At 48.1% G+C, this 21,443-nt stretch overlaps 1 protein-coding gene across 3 annotated transcripts in view; it reads right to left on the bottom strand.

Annotated features, from left to right (window-relative positions):
* LOC149860850 (cyclic AMP-dependent transcription factor ATF-7) overlaps window positions 1-21,443 on the bottom strand; it is an 86,224-nt gene that overhangs the window by 10,950 nt on the left and 53,831 nt on the right. For all 3 annotated transcript variants that reach the window (XM_090051979.1, XM_090051980.1, XM_090051978.1), the window contains 8 exons: window positions 17,828-17,946; window positions 15,197-15,331; window positions 13,951-14,108; window positions 8,845-8,944; window positions 7,625-7,738; window positions 6,384-6,536; window positions 4,567-4,764; window positions 1,712-1,820 (listed from right to left, as the gene is read on the bottom strand). In XM_090051979.1, coding sequence (XP_089908105.1) covers window positions 1,712-1,820; window positions 4,567-4,764; window positions 6,384-6,536; window positions 7,625-7,738; window positions 8,845-8,944; window positions 13,951-14,108; window positions 15,197-15,331; window positions 17,828-17,946 — 1,086 coding nt within the window. The remainder of the gene's footprint in view (window positions 1-1,711; window positions 1,821-4,566; window positions 4,765-6,383; window positions 6,537-7,624; window positions 7,739-8,844; window positions 8,945-13,950; window positions 14,109-15,196; window positions 15,332-17,827; window positions 17,947-21,443) is intronic.

Here is a 21,443-nt window from a genome sequence, read left to right as displayed (position 1 = left end):
AAGAATTTATAGTCTCATTGTGCACTGCTGAGTGTATTTTAGGGTTCAGATTTCCTCTGGGCACTTTCATACTGCTCTGTTCCCCCCCTTCCCCAAATAACTTTTACCTCTCATCAGTGAGGCATTGGCTAGGACTTTGCATACTGAAAGATGCAACTAGCACAGCAGATTTTAAAAGTGGCTTGGGGGTGGGAGGTAGGGTCGAGCTGAGCCATGTAATAGTTTGGCATCCCAAAAAGGAGATTTACAAGGTATTACAAATAAAACAACCCAACTGTACATAAGGCAGCTGTAATTCCGGTGAGGGAATCTGGCATTTTTGTTTAAGGACCTGCTTAGTCACAAATCTCAATAATAAAAAAGCAGCCAGGGAGGAGGGGGGAGGGGAGGGAGGTGTGAATATCATTTTTATTATTCAGATGTGCGATGAATTCCTATTATTGGATAGCAGACTGACTGTGAGGAATAATAATAGGAACTGTAAACTTTGGAAGTTAACAGGAAAAATCATGTTGCCTCTCTGCATTATACACAGAGACAACACCTGTCTGCAAGGCCTGAGGGATAGGGAGGATTTTCATGACCACATAACTCAAGCTATGAGTCACTGTAACGAGTGAAAATAAACTGGCTATGCCAGGCCCTGGAAGGCACATGTTCATAGGAGCAGAGTGCTTTGGAGACTCAAAATGGGGTGGCTGTCAGACACGTGGCTGTGGAAAAATGGCTCCTTCTTACTTCTCCTATATGCTCGGTGCACCTTCCATCTTATTTTCTCCATCCAAACAAGTCTCTAGCTCATGTTAGCTCTGTAAAAGCAGACGCTGCTTGCTGATGGATAGACAGCCAAGGCCCATTCTGCCTTGAGCACCATCCAAAGGCCGTCAGACAAATTCCCAAGCACAGAATCTTTATTGCCAGGGCTGACTTAATGGGCAGAGAACTGAGACTAGGGTTTTTCAGATCCCAAGTTGATTACAGTGAAGGAGGAAGTTTAATACTAGTAAGAAAAAAAATCTTGCTTGTAAAAGGAAGGTAATTGGATGCGAATTGCAAGGAACGCTGATATGAAGCCTTGTGATGTCATGTATGTAGTCTGGACTTTGACTGCCAGCGAACTCTGCACTGAGCAGGCAAAGAGAAAACCTAGTGTTTTGGCAGGCAGCCTGGGAGAGGGTGGAGGAACAGAGCCAGACTCAGGGGAGAGACAAGAGTCTGTGCTCTGTGTGTACACAGAACACTTCATCCTGCACAGAGATACCAAGGAAAGAAACTTCTTCGGTTCTGTCTAGCCATGGATATTGCAGGGTTTGATCAGCTGGTCTGCACTGCCAGGTCCGAAGTACCAGAAATAACCACCCGGCTATCTGGTACCTACTTCAAGTCTAGTTTCTTGTGGACATTAAGCCCCCCCATCAGTAAAACTGCTATGGAAATTAGCACTAATTGGCCTCTGTGTTGGCCGGGTCAGCAGAAAAACCGAGGACACCTCACTCCAACTCCCCTCTTCCCACTTCCAAGTGGATCTCTCTGAGACCAGAATACATCACACTGCGAGATACCTCCACTGTCATGGTCCATGTGGTGAAGGGAAGACACCTGGCCACATGGCTCTGCATCTCATACCCTTCATCAACACTAAGGCTACACAAATCTTTTATTTAGAACCACCCAAAAAAAGGGCCCAGCCACAGTGAAAGTCTCCACTCACCCAGATACCCCTGTGTTTTCTTCTGTAGTGCAGTGACTGGGCAGTCCTTGTGAGCCAACAGCAGCTGTTTAAGTTGAGCAACTTCGTTCCTCAGTAGTGTAACTTCATTCTGAAGAGAAGGACACATTTCTATGGGTTATGTGAGTTCATAACAGCAACCCTCAGCAACAGCAAGATATGAATTTACAGCTCGCAGCACATCACTACCAAGATCTGGACTGCCACAAACTACACCTTCATAGGCAGGTGCTGGGGAGCTGCCGGTTAGAAGACAAAGGTCTTCCTCCTGGTTCTAGATGCAAGTGTGTGCATACTGCTATACCTGCCACCAAGCAGAGAACAGTAGAACAGAAGGTACTACTCTGAGCCTGATTCAGATTCACAGATGCCAAGGTCGGAAGTGATCTCAACAGATCATCAAGTCTGACCCCCTGCCCTGGGCAGGAAAAAGTGCTGGGGTGAGATGACTCCAGCTAGATGCCTAACCAGCCTTCCCTTAAAGACCCCCAAGGTAGGGGAGAGCACCACCTCCCTTGGAAGCCCACTCCAAGTTTTTGCCACCCTTACTGTGAAGAAGTTTTTCCTGATGTCTAGCTTAAATCTGCTCCCTGGCAGTTTGTGACCATTGCTCCTTGTTACCTCAAGAGGCGCCCTGGTGAACAGAGCATCTCTGGTTCCTTGCTGCGCCCCCCTCAATGAATTTCTAAGCTGCCACAAGATCACCTCTCAGCCTTCTCTTGCAGAGGCTGAAGAGGTCCAGGTCTCTTAGTCTCTCCTCATAAGGCTTGGCCTGTAAACCCCATACCATATGAGTGGCTCTCCTCTGGACCCTCTCGAGGTTATCCACATCCTTCTTAAAGTACAGCACCCAGAACTGGATGCAGTACTCCAATTGCGGTCTGACCAATGCCACATAGAGGGGAAGTATCAACTCTTTGGATCTATTTGTCATGCATCTGCTGATGCACGATAACATGTGGTTAGCTTTGCTGATGATTTTGTCACACTGATGACTCATGTTCATCTTGGAGTCCACTAGGACTTCTGTGATGCTGAGAGGGTCATTCCCCAGTCAGTAGGTATGCTGGATATTTTTAGGCTCTGGGTGCATTTGTCCTTGTTGTACTGCATCCTATTGTGTACTACCCACTTATCCCACCTGTCTAGGTCTGCCTACAATCGTTCCTTACCCTCCGAAGTGTTCACTTCCCCCCACAACTTAGTATCATCCAAACTTGGACAGAGTAGACTTCATGCCCACATCCTGATGGAGAGGTAAAAGTCAGTTGACGCCTATCAAGTACATCAGAGGACATTCTCTCCAGAACGCCATCCAGGATGCATCTAGCTGTGAGCAGTCGGGAAAACCATGTCTGGGGTGTCCAATCCTTACCCAGTCAAGGGCTACATTAACAACATGACTTGTGCTAAGCTGTGCAGAATACTGCATCCAGTCTTAAACATGTGAAGTAATTGGTTATGTATATGACTAGAGACTAGTTGGACCTTTAGTCATCCGTGGGACTTCATAAATCACCTCCACTTTGTAGACAGGGAACTGAGAGATTTAGATAGCGTGGCCACGGCCACGTGGGAGGTCTGACAGAAGACAAGGAACTAAACTCTGGTCCCTTAAGCCACCTACATAACCACTGTGCCGTTCTCCTTTCAGAACTCACTTTACCCGTCCATCTCAACTCCACTTCATATCTACATTATCTTCTCTCGACTCGAAGAGAAAAATGCTTCTATTTTCAAAATCTTCCAAAGTCAATACTGCCATTAACTGAATTTTTGCCCTTAACTATTTTAAGGAGGAAGGGGGGAAGGGCGATGGCTTTGAGTGAAGTTTGAGAAATGCTTAAAACAGATTCCCCTATCCAGAAAACGCAGTCATCTGAGCTTTCAAATTAGCTATAATTATCACCTAAAGAGAATAAAAAAACAACCATACACTGGATTATTAAAAAAAAACACTGCAGAAATTACTGAAACCCAACAAGAGAGAATGCCCAGAGTAGACATAAGTTCAATCTTCATGACCCTTTCAAAGCTTAGCTATTCCGTTAAGGATATTAACAAGTGGACGAATTGTTACAGGAGTGGAAATATTCTCATTGGTCTGTAGTCTTCGATGTGTCATTCTTCTGGTGGGCACAGCAGAAGAGGGGGACTCTGCACTGCCACAAGCCATAGCTGCCCCTCTTCCTTGCTCACCTGTGGTGTCAGGCCCAGATAAAAGGCGATACAGCAGGGGCTGGTTATACTGACTCAATACCAGCTGAAAGTTCTCCTTCAGGCTGGGAGAGTTTTCAAGGCTGCAAACACAGCTGCTCCCCAGGGCCTTGATGCTGTTCTTGAATTTACATTTAAGATGTAGGATGGAGCTACTGATTGCTCTAGGGAGCAGCCTTGGCAGGGTTTTCCATGCAAAGGGAGGGAAATAAGAAACAGCAATACCCAGTTCTCCTTTATCTCATACCTCATTCAGGACAAGACCCAGACATTAATGGTGGGCAAGGGGCTGTTATTTACTGTGTGAGAGTGAGGGGGTGGAAGTGTGATACACTGGAATAACACCTCTTTTCTGATATCTTTGGCTTATTCAGGACTTGTTCTTTTATAAGTATTATTCCATTGCTGGAAAAATCCATAAAAGTCCTTATGAATCAAACACAGAAAAATTGAACAGGCTACAGAAACACCCTACAATTCTTCCAGCCAGACTCTGGTTTTTCAAGGAACAATGCTTAAGTGTGCAAGGCCTCTGGTCCCCTCTTGAAAAGGCATCCTGGAGCTTGTGGTGCAGTCAGGCTGGCCTGGAGGCTTGCCAGGCTCCCCGTTTACATACTCACGCTCAGCTGGATGTTCTGTGTTGTGAGCTCCTCTGCTTTCTTCTCTAGGGAAGATACCCACAGTTTGCGTTTCTGACGGCAACGGGAAGCCGCAGCACGGTTCCGCTCTAGGAAACGTTGTCTGCGCTCATCTGGGTCCTCGTCCAATGTGCGTCTCCGCCGGCCCCCAGTGCTGGGGGTGGGCTGAGCAGGGGAGACCTGGGGTGAGAGACAGGGGAAGGAAGAGAATTACTGAAGCAACAGTCCACCTACACGCAATGAAATCGAGCAGTTGGTCACATTGGTTTACCAAAGCCAGAAGCCTGTAAAAAGAGTAAATTCCAATTGCTGGATATATGCAGAGCACAGGCACTCTCAGGTGTAGATTCTGAAGCTAAACACCATTTGGATTTTCTAGACAACTTCAGGCACTTCAGACACCAATGAGTTGGTGCTAAATAGGTTTGTCAAGCCTTAACTAGAGGAGAAAAATGAAGCTGAGAAAGCAAGCGTCTTGTCCAAGGAGGAAGGGAGTTTGACACTCAGCTTTCCTGATTCACAGGTGTGGACCCTGTTCCGATTGCCATCTTTGTTCCAGGGCAGAGAGTTGTCACAGAACAATCAATGCATGTTAAATGCACAAGGTGGTCTTGGTTCAGGGCCCAATCTTGGCATGATGATAACTTAAATATTTATAACAGACACATCACTTGGATGGAGGTTGCCATTGCACTGGGTGAAAGGAAGGGAGTAGCTGGTATTTCTTACAGTGGATTGAATCCACTCACTGCAGGCTAAATCCCAGTGCACTAGAATTCACCCCCTAGCATCTGCCCTCAAAGAGTAAAGCAGCCAATACCACACTTTTGTGCTTGATCCTTTTAGAATCTACCTAGGCTGCAGTGCAGAAAGGCAGCTTGGCTACCCACAGCTATCTTTCCCAACAGGAATCTCTATAGGCTACTGTGCATCTCCCCTTGTGAGCCTTTAGGACACGATTGGTCTTCAGCTGCGCTCTCCAAACACATTAAAAATTCAGGGTATGACCACAGGGGAGGCCCCATGAACTAACTAAAGGTGTGAATCCAAAGTGCTTAGCTAAAACTGCATTAAAACCGCACGCGGGCAACTCATTTACAATTAAAGTGACTTTAATTCACTTCCAAAACTGAACCAAATTACTGTTGTGTCAGTTCTGATTAAGAATGGTCAAGAGACGACTGAAACACAACAGTTTAAGTGATCCGCTTGCTATGTTAATTTGGATTGACTTGCCCGGAAGCCTGCAGAGGCACCTACCTAAGCAGCATTTTCTAGCACTGCAGTTTCCTGTTTTGTTCTGAGGGAACAAAGGCAAAACTAACAAGGGCAAATTGTCCCACAGACTCTGCGTTGTCGGCTTTGCTGCCCAGGCTCTATAATTACACGGCCACAGTCTGGAAGCACAGTTACACTTCGCTACTCACTGTCAGGCAGCATATGGATATTAAACTTTTGGAAGGCTGTCTAACTGACGGAGCAGGTGGTGCTTCTGATGGAAGGCTGGCATTTGGTTAGCTGGCAGGAGCAAGTGGAGTTGATTGCCTGAGAAGGGAGTGTTTAACCCTCGTAATTGAACAGGGAAAAGATAGCTAAAAACACTCTTTCCATGCTCCAGACCTTGTCAAGGAAATGTGCCTGGTACCTACATTTTTAAAGCTGCATTGTCTGACTGGGCTAACAAGAGAATCCAGCCCTGGTGAGAAGCATAGAGGTCTAAGCAGAGCTCAAGCGCTTGTTCCTCTCCTTCCCCAAGAGACAACCCATCCTACAACAGTCCTCATTCCTCCACCACTGACCTGGGGCTGGGCCGGAGAAGGAGCATCGGGGTGCTGCACAAGGATCTGACTCTGCTCTGGGCGGGAGGTCACCATTGTGCTTGCCGATCCCACCACCATGCTGCTTCCATTCAACGAGGAAGAAGCCTGGTGCGTCAGGCTGGCCTTCAGCCTCTGTGAAAGAAGAAAACAGGAGAGTCAACTGGGTTCAGTCCCCTGCATTCTGCACAGGTAATGCTTTTAAATCAGCCTTCTCCAGTCACTGGAGGCAGGTGGGCCTGAAGAGGACATGTTCCTCGCAGTCTAAGGGCTTGATTCAAATCCAGCTGAAACTTGTTACTATCTGGCTTCTGTAAACTTAGAGAGAAGTCTTCACTCCAGGCCTGTGGTGTCCACACCACAAAACTGCTACAGTGGCTGGTACTAATCAGCTGGTCAAATGGCAGGCTCTGCAGAAAGACTATGGGCTGAAATATGACCACTTCCCTCCAACATGAAATGAGTCAGGTTATGGCTGTTAACAGACCACTTAGCCCACCATGGGTTCTAGCCTAACTAGTATGAAATGCTAGTCAAGGCTGCTATGAGCTCCAAGTCACTCTAGCACTGGACAGCAGCATCCTCACAATACTGTGTAAGATCTGCCTGCACACAGCTCGACTCTTTCTGCCTTTTCCTGTGTGCTCCTTGCATTCAAGAGGATCTACTCTGGTAAGACCAGGGAAGGAGGAGACTCCTTCATAAGCTTATAATTAGAAGAACTTACTGCTGAACACTATTACCAGGCCTCCTAGCCCAACTGACAGAGCACAGCATCTCCTCTCTTGGCTTTCCCCTTCTTGTGCCCACCTCCACCCCATCTGTTACGCTGGAAATGAAATCTAGCGCTTTATAATGTGTCCCATATTTAGGATGGAGGTTGGGAATCTTTGTCTCGACAACAGGATGTATGGTCCATATGCCAGACCTGCACTGCTGAACAGCTTGGCAGTGAATAGCAACCTACTATTCCTTTGCATATTCATAACACCTGCTCTCGATACTCACACTGATACTCCAATTGTTGCAAAGGATTCTGGGGAGGGGAACAGTCTAAGCTCACTGCTCTAGGCTGGCCTTCGGTTCAAAATTTTTTGGAATCTCTTAGCAGGGTGATAAGGCGACGGGCACAAAGATCCCACCACAACCATTTTGGGGAAGAGTGCAAATGAGTGAAGGATCTGACAGGTGCAGGTCAAAGCTTTCCTTCTTATGCAACTTACCATTTTAGCCTCTGAGGGCATTGGAAGTCCCGATGGCGAAATGGAGCCGCTGGTGTTGATGGGTGGACCAGGAATACCAGGAATGTTGGGAACCATGGACAGTGGCCGAGCAAGCTACACGTGGAGAAGAGAGAACATGTTTTTGGAAGCAGAGTCACTGCTACCAGAAGGGTCTCCACAAGGCAGTTCCATACAAATGCCTCGACAAAGCCCTGCCATAAAGTTTGTCAAACACATGGCATGACATAACATACAAGTCACTGCAAGGCAGGCAGTCACATCTCACATTACAGCAAAGCCAACCAGCAGCCTGAGACAGGAAGTGAAGCATTCATTACAGCAAGTAATTTCAAAGGTTCCCCGTCACCCCCTCATAGCCAGAAAGTCTTGATCTAACAGGATCTAAGTGCTGATGGTTTGGAGAGGGAATATGAGAACTAGGACACTGAGGTTGTATGCCCAGGCCTATACAGACTTGCTGAAACACAGCGGGTAAGTCCTAGCTACTTCATCTAGCAAACAGGTATATTTATCTATCTCACCTACAGTGGGAGAATGAAGATCTAGTTCACTTTCATGAGATATGCTATAGAAACAGGAACCTGAGTTTGATTTCAAGAATGCCAAGAGCCAGAGACAACCAATTGTTGAACTTACGGCCCATCAGCTGTTCAGGCTTGGGGGTGAGCATGTGGGGAGGCACACAACATGCACTGTTTGCACAGGCAGTAACTGAACCAATCCAAGGACAGACAAGCTGCCCCCAGCATAACCGGTTTGTGAATTTTGTACCATAAAAAAGCAGCCCTCCACACGCAGAAGCAAACCCTGCAGCACTAGCTGCAAATTGTCATTTAGCTCACTGCCGAAGCCAGGGCAGCTTTCCTGGCCTGCAAAGACCAACATGTTCTTTGCAAGCTCGAACGGTTTCGATTCAGGTCCTCTGTTCCAAATGGACTAGCTAATCAGGAATCCTACCATCCCCAGCCCTGAGCCATCTGTCCAGACAAGGCTTTGTTTTTTTCCAGCCTCACTGCCCTCTGGCATGACTGCCATGTGAGGACTACCTTGCCAGCCCTGGCCCCCGCTTCCTCTTCTACTCCAGGCTTCTCTCTCACAGAGGGGTAGATGGATTTTAATTCTGCAAATGGTAGCGCCCAAGTATGTTTGGCAGGAGAAAAAGCTGTCCCCTCTTTTGCTGTACTGGAAACCACTCTCACCGATATAACAGAAGGCATCTGTACGGGAGGGCCAGGCAGGACAGGCATCGTCTGTCCATTCGCGAGCTGCATGACGAGTGGGAGGGAGCCCGTGGGCGACCTGGAGAAACACAAGTTGAGTGTTCATATGTTAACTCAAGTTTATGTGGTACAGTCATGACACTGGTTAGAGACCCTGCCTGAGCCCACCAAGATACAGGTCAGTTCTAAGCTGGTTCACAACACGTGTGATGTTCACACATGTTAACAAGCCTGGGTTAATTTGCACATTTCAGCAGTTAGCATAGGCACAACTTGGTGCTGCTAACAGTGGTTCTCTACCTTTTCAGACTCAAGGCACCCCTTGGAATATATCCTAGTTTTCACTCAATTTTTGACTATAGAAAAATAGTAGAGCAATTCTTCCGTTGCAAAGAATGCAAGACAACCACAGCATGTCAGTATGTTTTTAATATTATGAATCCCCATTTGAGATCTGTACGTTTATCTTGCCCACCATGTTTGCTAAATGGTTCAGTGTACAGCACAGCTTTGTTTTTGTTTGTAGCTGTGCTGGTATAAGGACATAGGCAGGGAAGGTTCTTTGGGTAGATGTGATATCTTTTATTAGACCAACTGAGTAGTTGGAAAAAAGTTCTTTACAAGCTTTCGGGTTCAATCACCCTTCTTCAGGCATAGGAAGTCTGCTGTTCTGAGACTCCATAAAGAAGCTAAAAGTATGACAGGATGTCAGTAAGAATGTAAATAGGTAGAAATTAGGAAAACAAATAAAGGTAGAGCAGGGAAGGCGGAGGGGAAAACGAGGGGGTAGGAAGCCAAAGGTGAGTAAGGGAGACTCTACAGTAGCATCTTTTCTATCTTGGAAATCTACTGTCTGTGAAAAAGTAAATAGCTAGAAATTAGGAAGACAAAGGGCAGAAAAGGAGGGGAGGAGAGGGGAGGAACTTTTTTCCAACTACTCAGTTAGTCTAATAAGAGATATCACATCTGCCCAAAGAACCTTGCCAGCGTAGTTTAGCACAATTCAAGCATACGCACCCCTGTCTACACCAGACTTGACACATTAGCTAACAGACAACCATCCCAGGCAACACGAGATGACAACTGTGGTGCTAGCAGGAGATGTATTTAACTCTTCAATGCCAAATGGTGGCCTGGCTTACCTAAAAGCATAACACACTTAAAGCAGAGAAACAAGATGCCCCTAAGGTGGGTGGGGAAGGAAACAGTGCACACTGGGCTCCCTGACTGAGGAGCAGAAAACCAACCTGAGCTTCTCTTGTGCCAAGGCAAAGAGCAGCTCTTCTCCAAAGCACACAGCTAGGCAAACAAAACCCTTGAAGTGTTATTCACCTCCTTCAGGGCAGCAACGAACTTCTCAGAGGGTGTGTCTACACAAGATGCTTACAGCGCATTAGCCTAACAACTCTGTGCAGTAGTAGCATGGCAGCCAAAAACCATGCTAATAGGTTACTGAGAAGTGTTATTAGGCTAATGCACAGTAAGCGTTACAAAATAACAGTATTGGCACTACTGTGTAGCAACTGTACTTACTGTGCATTTAGTTAGTACTTCATTATGCAATGAACATGTAGACAAGCCCAGTGGCACCTGAAAAGGCCGTGGGAGGTGGTCCAGTAGTGCTTAACCTTTTGGCCCTGTGGGCCAGAATAGTGGGGTGCAACCAGTCCACAGGCCAGACTGAGCCCTGTGCACCTTTGGCCCAGCCCCGCCACTTCCCAGCCTTGCAAACCAGCATTGGTCCTTGGGGGCCTGGCCTAGCCCCACCTCCCACCAGGATTGGTCCCTGGAGGCCTGGCACTGCCCTTGCCCCTGGGATGGGGTGCCAGATCCAACAGGCAGGGCCAGGGGCTCTCCAGGAGTCTGGAAAGTTTGTGGTGGAGGAGCAGTGGCACCACTCTCCTGCTGCCAAAATTTCTGGATCCATGGGGAGCCCCAAGAGCTAAATGACACGGGGCTGCAGGCTGGATCTGGCATGCAGGCCAGGGGTTGAGAGCTAGTCCATCATGTCTGGCTGTTGTTCTGGTATCCCCTACCAGCACAAGGCAAGCTGGGGTATATGCACAAACCCCCCTGACGTGGTAAGCTCCTGCCTAGCCAGATGCAGTGATGCAGCCTCCATGTCAGAGGAGTTCTTGCAGGAACTTTCCTGTCAAACATTTCTAACCAGTGATGCGGGCTGGCCGCTGTGTCTGCAGAAGGCCTGAAACAGAGGCTTGAAGAACACAGACAGCACTGCCCACCTCAAGGGGGTGAACGACACGAAGCCTGTTTACAGATAAAAAAAGCCAAAAGCTTTTTCCCCCCACAGAAGATGTTTCTGCAGAAGAACACAGCTCACACAGCTTCCTCACATAAGGCCAAATAAGGAACCAAGATGGTATGTCCTCGGGTGTCACACCACACCACCATCCAACAGAAAGACCCTGCTGCGATGTCCTCTCTTCTCCCCACAACTCCCCAGGGTCTGGACCAAAGAGACAGGGAAGGAGGCAGAGGAGGAAAGAGCTGCATCTGCCTTACCTGCTCAGGACAGAGGGGAGAGGAAAGGAGCTCTTTGCTCTGCATTAGAGGCCTGATTTTCTCCTATTCCTCCCATGCTCATGACAAGGCAGCAGGGAGCTAGAATGGAGGCAGAGAGAACAGCTAGAAGAGGAAATGAAGGGCTGGGGCTGAGCCAGGATCTGGGAAATGGGGAGAAGAGAAGCGGCTCCTTCCCCCTGTCTCTAGCTCTAGGGGTGGTGGGGGAGATGAGGCTGACTGAGCTGACAGAGCTCTGCAGCCAAAGCCAAGATAAAAGACAAAAAGTGATGGGAGGCAAAGGTCAGTGGGGTGGGGAGCAGGGAGAGGGACCTGGGTCACATCCAAGTTTGTAACTTGAACGGCCAGGGTGGAATTTTCAAAGCTGCCCAGGGAACGTGAAGGTTCAGCTCTCGTTCACTCCTTATGCAAACAGGCTTTGCAAACCTGTTGGGTGGCTTAGACAAATCGTGGCCTAAGCATTCAGTCACTACCAACCCTCCATGTCTGTCCCACTAACGGTTCTCGACACACATTACGGCCCCTTCTACAGACTGCACTTGACACTCATGCCCTAGGAGGCAGTCTTCATTCTGTTGCACCCCTTTAACAGCTGCAGTCAGCGCACACAGGAGGAACAGAGCTTATTTCTATCCTGATTTTGATTCTTCGTGCCTCCATACAGGACAGTACCCAGGGTCCCTGTTCCAGAATGGAACAATCCCTCAGCCTTTGCCTGACCTACTTTATGGAAAGTACACGCACAATACACTTTGAACACACAAAGACGAGCCCTTAACCCTTTCTGTGCCTGGAGCCAGGATCTCAAACTTTCCATCAGGAAGTTTGGAGAGACGGTGCCAAGGGATCAAAACAGAATACGCACCAAAAAAATAACGAACAGACAGCCAAAAAATGACCGTGCTAATGCAAAGAGTCAGATCCAAAGGCGGCAATTAGAAAAAAAGCCAGAACCATGGCATAGAAAAAGCATCCTGACACCAAAGAATAGAGCAAGGGCTAAATATACCACTTTTGTGGGCCCATTGTAATGTATTTCCTGGATCATTCAGACTCCTTCCTTTTATATGTAGGCTTGAGACCATCCCACAATGCACCAGAGTGCTATAGGCTCTCAGGTCTAGATTGTTATAAGGCAGTGCTGGCCAACATTCTGGCACTGTGGACAAAATGAATGACTTGGGGTGGGTCTGCAGGCTGCAATTGGGCCCTGGGGCCCCATGTCACTTCCACATACCAGGAACAGGCCCCACGCTGCATTCACCTGGTCTCAAGATTGGACTTCACACCACCCTAAGTGCCCCATCTAGTGGAAGCGCCACAGACCCATGGGGAGCCCTGAGGGCTGGATGACATGGCAGAGTGGAGCTGGATCTGGCCCATGGGCCAGGGTTTGGGCACCCCCATTATAGAGGAAAAAGGAGCTACTCACGAAGTTGCCTTAATGTTGGCTTGCATCCATAGATGCTTCTCAAGCAAATCCCGGGACATCATTCTCCCCTTGTACTCGGTCTTGGTGGGGCCGCAGCTGGAGTACTGCATCCAGTTTTGGGCCCCACAATTCAAGAAGGATGTGGAGAAGCTTAAGAGAGTCCAGAGAAGAGCCACATGCATGATCAGAGGTCAGGAAAACAGACCGTACGATGACAGGCTGAGAGCCATGGGACTCTTTAGCCTGGAAAAGCGCAGGCTCAGGGGTGATCTGATGGCCACCTATAAGTTTATCAGGGGTGACCACCAGTATCTGGGGGAACATTTGTTCACCAGAGCACCCCAAGGGACAACGAGGTTGAATGGACATAAACTACTGCAAAATCGTTTCAGGCTGGACATAAGGAAGAAGTTCTTTACTGTCCAAGTCCCCAAGGTCTGGAACAGCCTGCCATCGGAGGTGGTTCAAGCACCTACAATGAACATCTTCAAGATGAAATTGGATGCTTGTCTTGCTGGGATCCTATGACCCCAGCTGACCTACTGCCCTTCGGGCGGGGGGCTGGACTCGATGATCTTCCGAGGTCCCTTCCAGTGCTAATGTCTATGAAATATGAGTAGAGGCAAAACCTGATCTTGAAGACAGCTAACAGGTTGTAGAGGAGGTTTTACTTCAGGAGCAGGCGCTGTCTCGGAAGGACCCATATCCCTTCAGGGATGAGACCCTTTCATAACCAAGCTTTATCCAGGGCTCATCCTCTTAACCAGGTTGCATAAAAAACAATTCATGCAAGCACCAGCATCACCTGCTGCTCCCATTACAGACAGCAAAAGCACTGCCACAGAAGAGGTTGCAGGATCTCCTTGCATTGCTCTCACATTTCAAGATGACAGCTAGCTCCTATGTTCTGTAATTCTGCCAAGATTTAAAAGCCCCCACAGCTCACAGCAAAGCTCTGAACACCATGGAGCAACAGGGCAATCAGTGGGTGCTGCTCAGATACTCTGACCACTGAGCAACCAGTTTAGGCAGCTCAGGACAAAGCAGGCAGCTAGCCTTGTGGCACCAATTTTGGAAGGTCTCTGTCCAAGCCTCACTTCCTCCCGACTTACCCCAGCTGTCTGTTGGAAGGTGGAGCCTGGGTGATGACAGAGGTTGGGGAGGGCAAAGTGGGGTGTAGTGGGTCATAGCCCAAGTGGAGCGGCAGCGACCCTGGGCGCACGATAGTCGGAGTAGGTGTTGAGATTATCACCGGCTTGGGAGCAATCTCCTGTAGAGAATCAAGAAAAACAGGAGTGAGGACAAGTACCATTTGCAGCCTAATGCTAACCTGCCCTTGTCACCCATCTTTCTCACTGGATTCATTAACCTCTATAACATTTGTGAGGCACAGAAAGGGGCAGAGACATGCCCAAAGTCACAATGGTATGAAAGCTCTGATGGGAAGAGAACCCATAAATTTCAACTCCCGGGCCCCTGAAGCAATCATACAGCCTGAATCCTTCTCTTTGGACTACAGGTCCCAACCCCAGTAGGAATTTGTTCAAAGAGGAATTATCCACCTAGAAGTGTTGTCACCCACACCGTTACAGGTGCGTGCTCTGGGCCAATAGAGAAATCCCCAGAGCAGAGTGGTCATGACTGAAAATGGTTTTTACTCTTCTAACAATTCTCTCTCACTCAGTGAACCCTCTCAGCTTGATTCCAAGTGCCAGGATACTGGGTGCTCCCATCAAGGCAAAAGACAAAAGCTTTCTTTCTCATTGATTAGGATTGATGTGAAGATTTAAGGACAATGATTATTTAAAAAACGAATTGTTTTAAAGGAAAATAAGTTCTTCCAGGTAAAACACGAGGGATAACTTCAGAACCCTCAGCTCAAGTCTTGGCAGTTAAGTGAATCTGAGAATCATAGCAAAGTCAGGCTGGTAGGGACCTCAAGGAGGTTGTGTCTAGTCCAACCTCCTGCTCAAAGTAGGATTAGCCCTATCCATACAAGTCCCTGTCTAACCTAATCCAAAAACTCCACAATCAAACCTGTGGTACAACTACAAAGCACGTTGCCCAAAGACACAAAACACCCTAACCTGCCCTAGGTAAAGCAGGGGGATAAGGGCTGTCTGTGTCCCACAGTTAAAAGAGTTGTTAAAACGCACTAGAGATCCAAGGAAGAGTGCCCTGCCCCCTGCTACAGAGGAAGGCATTCCACCCGCCCCCCATCCACACCAGTCTGACCATAAGGGGAGAATTCCCTCCTGATCCCAGACATGAAAGACTGTCCCTGAGCAGAAAGAGCATGTTCCCTTTCAGAGCTTATTCACCTGGAGACAGAGGCAGGCAACAGCACTGCACCCCTACCTTCTCTTTATTCTGTGGTGATTGTGGAGTGGATATAGGGCTGTCTGGAGGAGATGAGTCCACTTCAACTGGCTCTTCTTCCTTTATTTTGATGTCTGGGGTTGAAGGCAGAGACATGTCCAGGGGTCCAGTGTTCTACAGGGAAAACATCTGTGCATTAAGATGACCATTTCATACTGCTAGCAAAACATTCAGCTGATTCTTATGGGCAAAAGCACAGCTCCACCTAGTGACTGGTGCTACTGGAGCTTGTGGGAGCCCCAGTCAGGGACGAGGTTTCTATCCTGTTTAGGGGCCTTTTCAGACACAGAACAAAAAGGAAAACAGTACAGTCCCAGCTGCATGGGATCCATGCTTTGTAGTTCTTCAATGAACTCATGCAGGTTCAATTCTTGGTAAAACAGGCGCAGCTCTTATGTAGAACAGGTAACAAAGCCAAATGCCTGCAAGTCACAGAAGGCACTTTCGTTCACAGAGGAGCTGTAAAGCACAATATAAAATCAGGCAAAATTATTTTACTGCCCGATTATCAAAAGCAAACAAAGATTCATGAAAGTTATTAAATATCTACGTGCGCCCCATTAAAATAAAACCCAACCATATGCCTGAACCTGGCAATTTGCCACCGTACCAGTATTCAACAGCACTGTGGGCCTCATTTTAACTAGAGATTAGCAACAACTTGTTAGCTTCTCCCAACTGGGACAACAGGAGGGAATAAGCACTTTGATGGCCTAACAAAGGTGGACTGCCTGGGTGTGGGAAGGTGGAGGCCTTGCTGTGTATGCTGCAACTGTCTAAAAGGCAGTGTCTGCTATTTGTGGCTCTACAGATGTATACAGCTTCTTAGCACCTTGAAAACAGCTCTTAGGGCTCTGCAGCTCTGATAAAACTAGCAGAAGGAGCTCTTATGTGGAACTGCAGGGGACAGCTGAGCCAATAAACTCAAACAGCTCCTCCCTCCCTTTCAGACGGGAAGAGGAGAAGAGAGACTGTGTCTGAGTGGCACAGAAGCAAATTCACAAATAAGACTAATATTGTGGGATACTGCATCATTGCAGGAAGGGCAGAAGTGACAACAGTATTGCAAGGAGTATCTAACGCACTTCTTGCCGACAAGAGAGCTCTCCAGGTGAACAGGCTTGCTACAGAGCAGCTCTGTTCTGGCTGGTTTATGCGGCAGCCTCGTCTTCAATAAACAAGGTAATAAATTACCTGCTCCCTTCAGCGGGGATGCTGCACTGGTAGTCACAGAGGAGAAGGAATTAGAGTTCAGGAAAGTCTGAACCACTTAAAATGCCTCCTGGGAAGCCCCCACTATGCCAATGGTTTTAATTAGTCTGTCAGTGTCAGGACCACCCTTGGAACAGGAGGACAAAACAAAACAGCAGCAACTGGGCTCAGCTTTGCCAACTGTTCAAAGCATCTCACAAATGCACTGAGCAGCTCTGGCTAGGTTCACTGAGTGACAAACCATCTGGGCCCAATGATGTGTGTGCGCGCAGGGCCGTTCAAGGAGGAATAATTCTTTCCCTGTGCCTGAAAACAGCCCAAGCTCAGAGTTGCTGTATTCTCCTGGCTGATGGCGGAAATATTTTAACTGCAGTCATATTTAAAAGAAAAAAAAAGTAAACACATCCAGCAGTCTACGAATCCTAGCTACAGCTTATTAGGGAGCACAGCACAGGATATGGGTGGTCCTACATATAAAATGACTGGCTAGACTGTGGGCTGCTCAGCCATTTATATATAAAACCACAAACTAAAAGCTGCCTTCAAGTAGTATTAAGGTTCTGGGCTGCAGCTAACAAAAGGCAGGGAATTGAGAGCCAAGCATGAGCTCTGATTGTATGGGTATGCACTTACACAGATCATTTAGCAAGCTTGGAGGCTGGTCTAGAAACCCAAAGCAGTTGTCCATTGTGTGTCTGCTATTACTCGGTCTTTGAAGGGATGGAAAGAATGCCCTTAACTAGCTGCTATATGGACAGGCGTCTGTTGTCTTCCACATGGATGTGCTCAGGGAGATACGTGGTGGAACTCTAGACTAGATATTGCTCACATATGGTGGAGGTCCTTGTTGGAAAAACCCTCAGTCCATCAGGAAGCATCCTTAGCATGTACACTAATTCCATGGAGTACCCATCAAAAGCTCAGTCTGTAGCCTCTTTGATGAGTGGAAAACACTGTTAAGGAGTTACTGTCACATGTTCTTGTCTTCACGTTGTGGCTCTGGAGACTAAGGGTCTTGAAATGATCAAGAGAACTCCTAGGGATTTTTTATTCAAGCTCTAAGCAGTTAACAAGGGGTTTGATACTTCTCTGACATCTTTGCCAACATGCATCACATCAGATACTTGGAATATTAATTCCTCCCCACCCCCAAGCCACAAAAAGTTATGGCAATAACTTAAAAATCTGACCTAACTCAGCATCAGACTCAAAGCTGGCCAGCTAAATTCACACAAGTTAAGAGCTAAGTACCATGTAAGTGAGCATATCAAAACCGAGACAACGTTTTGATATCCTACAACATGTGTCTTTCATCAATGCAGCAGAGCCCCCTTCTCCAGCCCCCATAATATGGGAACGTTTGGGATTTTATGGGAATGGTAGCCTTTTGCCTCTTGCCTTTTTCTCATCATCTTCCGTGGCTTTCTTGAATTCATGCTCGAAGGAGCTGGCCAGTTCATTGAAGAGCCCCACCTCCTCGCAGTTCTTCAAGAAACGGGTTGGCGTCGGGGTCTGATCTGTTCAGGTTGCAATACACAAAACAGTCAAAGATACATTACAGAATTCATTTTAAATATCATCTTGCAGGCCTAGGGGGATTTCCTCACAACATACATCTGACATCTAGATTCAGCTGTGTTATTCCACTAAGCATTTCATCTAGGGATTTTATTTTTTGGTTTGCATTTGTAAAGCAAATGTGATCCAAAAAAAAAAAAAAAGGTGAAGTATTCTCCTGCCAATTCTGTCTTCTCACCAAACATTGCAAATTAAATGAAAAATCGTAGTGCACCAAGATTACAACAGCTGGTTTGAGACAAGTATAACTTCAGTGGCCTCTTATTTAAAAAAGGTGCTTAGATGCACAACTCTTGGAATGATATTAATTATTGAACTTCTGCTGTGAGGTAGGAGCTGCAATTCTGGGGTGTTCAAATAGACTGTAAGACTGAGAGTATCCTCAAGCCAGTGGATTTTAGAAATATGACTTTGAGAGAGGAAGTAGCTCATGGTATTGTGACAGTTTAAAGGAATTTCCCTGCCACTGACTTCCTGCATAATCTCAGACAAGTCGTATATCCTCTCTGTACTTCATTCCCTCCTCGAGATAGGAATTCTTGAGCAATAACTAGCGGGAATGGTATTTCTCCATGATCCTTGGACAGAAAACATACAGAAGTGCTAATAATGGTCACCTCCTCCAACTGAGATGGGTACAGTAATCTCCTTGTAGGACTCAAGTGGCCAGTTTGCTACAATAGACCATATTTCCTCAAGTACCACACCCCCCCAAATAAGATATGCACCTTGTTTTTGAAAATCACTGTAACAGGGGGCCTACCGGAGCTGATCTCCGTGCGGCCCGCCCACCTGTTCTTGGGCAAACCACCTGCCACACCTTGGTCTTAATTGATAGATGTAATTAGACAGGAGGCTGCCCATTTACTGCCCCGCAGCTAGGGTACGCTATCTGCAGCTCCATTCCTCCCTTGCACCGCAGTCCAAACCTCGCTGATGACATCATGATGTTTTCAAATGCGCCAGTCCCCCACGATGGGGCCCAGAATCCTGCTGTAGGACCCCCACCTGAATTCCTCCCTTCAGGTGGACACTGCCACCATCATACTGGGCCACATATCTCCCTGCCACCAGTTCCCCTTTGGGAGTGGTCCCCTCACTGGGGCCTTCAGCTCACACTAGCCCTGGCCCACCTCCAGGCCAGTTGGGACCCCAGGCCCCTGGCTCTTGGACATCCCTCTCAGTGGGCCTCCTTGCCCTTCTGACCCTCCTGGTCTTGGCCCCCGCCTGGGCCAGTCAGGGGAAGCTCTGGCAGGCCTCGTTGTATGACCCATACTCTTTTCCCAGGGTCCCCCCCTCTGGGTGCTCCTTTACAGAAATGGGGAGCTGGGGTACCTCACACCATGACTGATGCCTCAGGGTCTCACAGGGGACTCTCACTCCCCTCCTGGGCAGCAGGTCGTGGTGCTACAACCATTATCTTTGAACCACACTCTGCCTCTCAACGATGGAGGACTTACTGGGGTCAGGGCTCAGCTCTCACCCTCTCTGGCTGAGCCCCATTTCCCTTCACAGGGCTCCACATCGCCCTCTCCCTGGGGCTTCTGATCACTGCCCCCTCTCGCTGTGGTTCCCCAGCGCTGGCCCCCTCAGCACGGCCCCCCTCTCAACTGGGGCTCAGATGTTATACTTGACCCAAGCTCTGCCTCCCAGCACAGGAGGACTTACTGGGGTCAGGACTCAGCTCTCTCTCTTTGGCTGAGCCCCCTCTCCTTTCACTGGGCTCCACACGCTGGCCCCCTCACGCTGGGGGCTCCACACTGCTCGTAACACCCCCTTTACTCGGGGTCTCGGGGCTTCCCTCCACAGGTGGGCTCAAGTGGCCATAGCCGTGCTTGGCCCCAACTCTCCTCTTTGGGATCTCGAACCCCCACAGGGCTCAGGCGGCCTTGGCCACATCTGGCCCCCACCTGTCCTCCTCGGGGCTTGTACCCCACAACTACACAACCCACCCTAAGGTGAGGGCTAGGGGTTAAGGTGCCCCGACCCGCCTTTCCCTGGGGTGATCACTGGCATGGCATTTCCTGCGGGCTCCCAAGCCACTGGGAGCCCCACCAGGCCAGCCACTCCCAGCAGGGTGTAGTTTCCGGTTGTACCCAGGACTGGGAGCCTTCTACCATCCCCTACAGCTCCTCCCTTATCTCCAGATGAAACTCAGCAGCCTTCAGGCCAGGCGATGTTGCCTGCCCTCCAGCAGCCAGATTGCCTCGTTTATATAGGCAGCCCTGAGCCTAAAATGGCTGCCCTCACTAGGCACCTGGAGGCTGCCAGCTCCAGGGGCTTGAAGTGGCAGGCACACCTAGTGCCCTGCCACAATCACAATAAAGGAAGAAGAGATCTTTCCTTAGGGAATGGGTGAGAAAGTGTCCGAAGTCAGCAGCTAGGGAGCCCAGCATGCAACACTGCTTTCTCAACAGAGGCAGAAACTGCTATTGCTGTATTTCCTTGCTGTAATGCATGCTCAAAATTTCCAGCTCAATTTTGTCAACAAACAGTATGTTGTTAGAAAACATGGTACCTGACCAATGTCCACAGAGACTGCGGTTTGATTCATACCTGAAGTGCAATCTCCCTACTGTCCGAAAGCGCACATCTAGCCAAGTCATTTTTGCTTGTGATATTAGTCAGTATTTGACTGGATCTTATGACCAATATATATTCCAGACTGAAGCCACCAGGCAGAAAGATTAATAGACTTTAAGGACAGAATGGATCACCGTGATCGTTCAGTTTGACTTCCTGGCTAAAGAGCCCTTTATTACCAAATCCCTGTTATCCATGTCGGTACTGTCAAACTGTGATCAAGTAATCCTGTCACTTTCTCTACAAGGGGACTAAGCTCCATAAGCCTCTTGCTGCAAGGCAGGCATTCATCGTTCTCGTGGCTCTTCTCTGAACCTCCTCCTTCAATTGTGAGCAGCAGAAAGGGGGATGCGGTACCAAATATAGGCCTAACAGGACCTCCTTATCCCTACTCATCATTCCCCTGTTCACATAATCCAATGACTGCATAAGCCCTTTAGGCCACGGTGTTGTATTGGGAGCTCACATTCAGTTTAGTATGCAACACTAAGCATCTTTGCTGATGGAAGTTTAAATGTTGGCTCTCTTCAGCTTAATGGCAGGGGTTTCTACAGAAGGTGTAACTTTGATCCCTTTTCAGGCTGCCTTGTATCAGCAATTCAGCATAAGGGAACAACACTGGTTTTCTACCCATGCAGGCAAGAAAGAGAGATGTTACAAGTGGACATTGCTCAGAGTGACAGAAGACTGTTTGCATAGGTTCAGTAGATGAGACCTCAGATCCATCACATGAAAACTAGAAGCTACCTCCCCATCTTTTAGGCATGGGGTGGGAAAGAAAGCCCCCAGTTCCACTGTCACAGAATCTGATCCCATTTCTAATTTAGTGTTTGCAATATTTGTCACTTCCAGC

This window comes from Crocodylus siamensis, chromosome 6, assembly GCF_052110815.1.
Source record: "Crocodylus siamensis isolate JL-2025a chromosome 6, ASM5211081v1, whole genome shotgun sequence".
In the NCBI taxonomy this organism is placed as follows: domain Eukaryota; kingdom Metazoa; phylum Chordata; order Crocodylia; family Crocodylidae; genus Crocodylus; species Crocodylus siamensis.
This window is presented reverse-complemented; position numbering and strand designations above follow the sequence as displayed.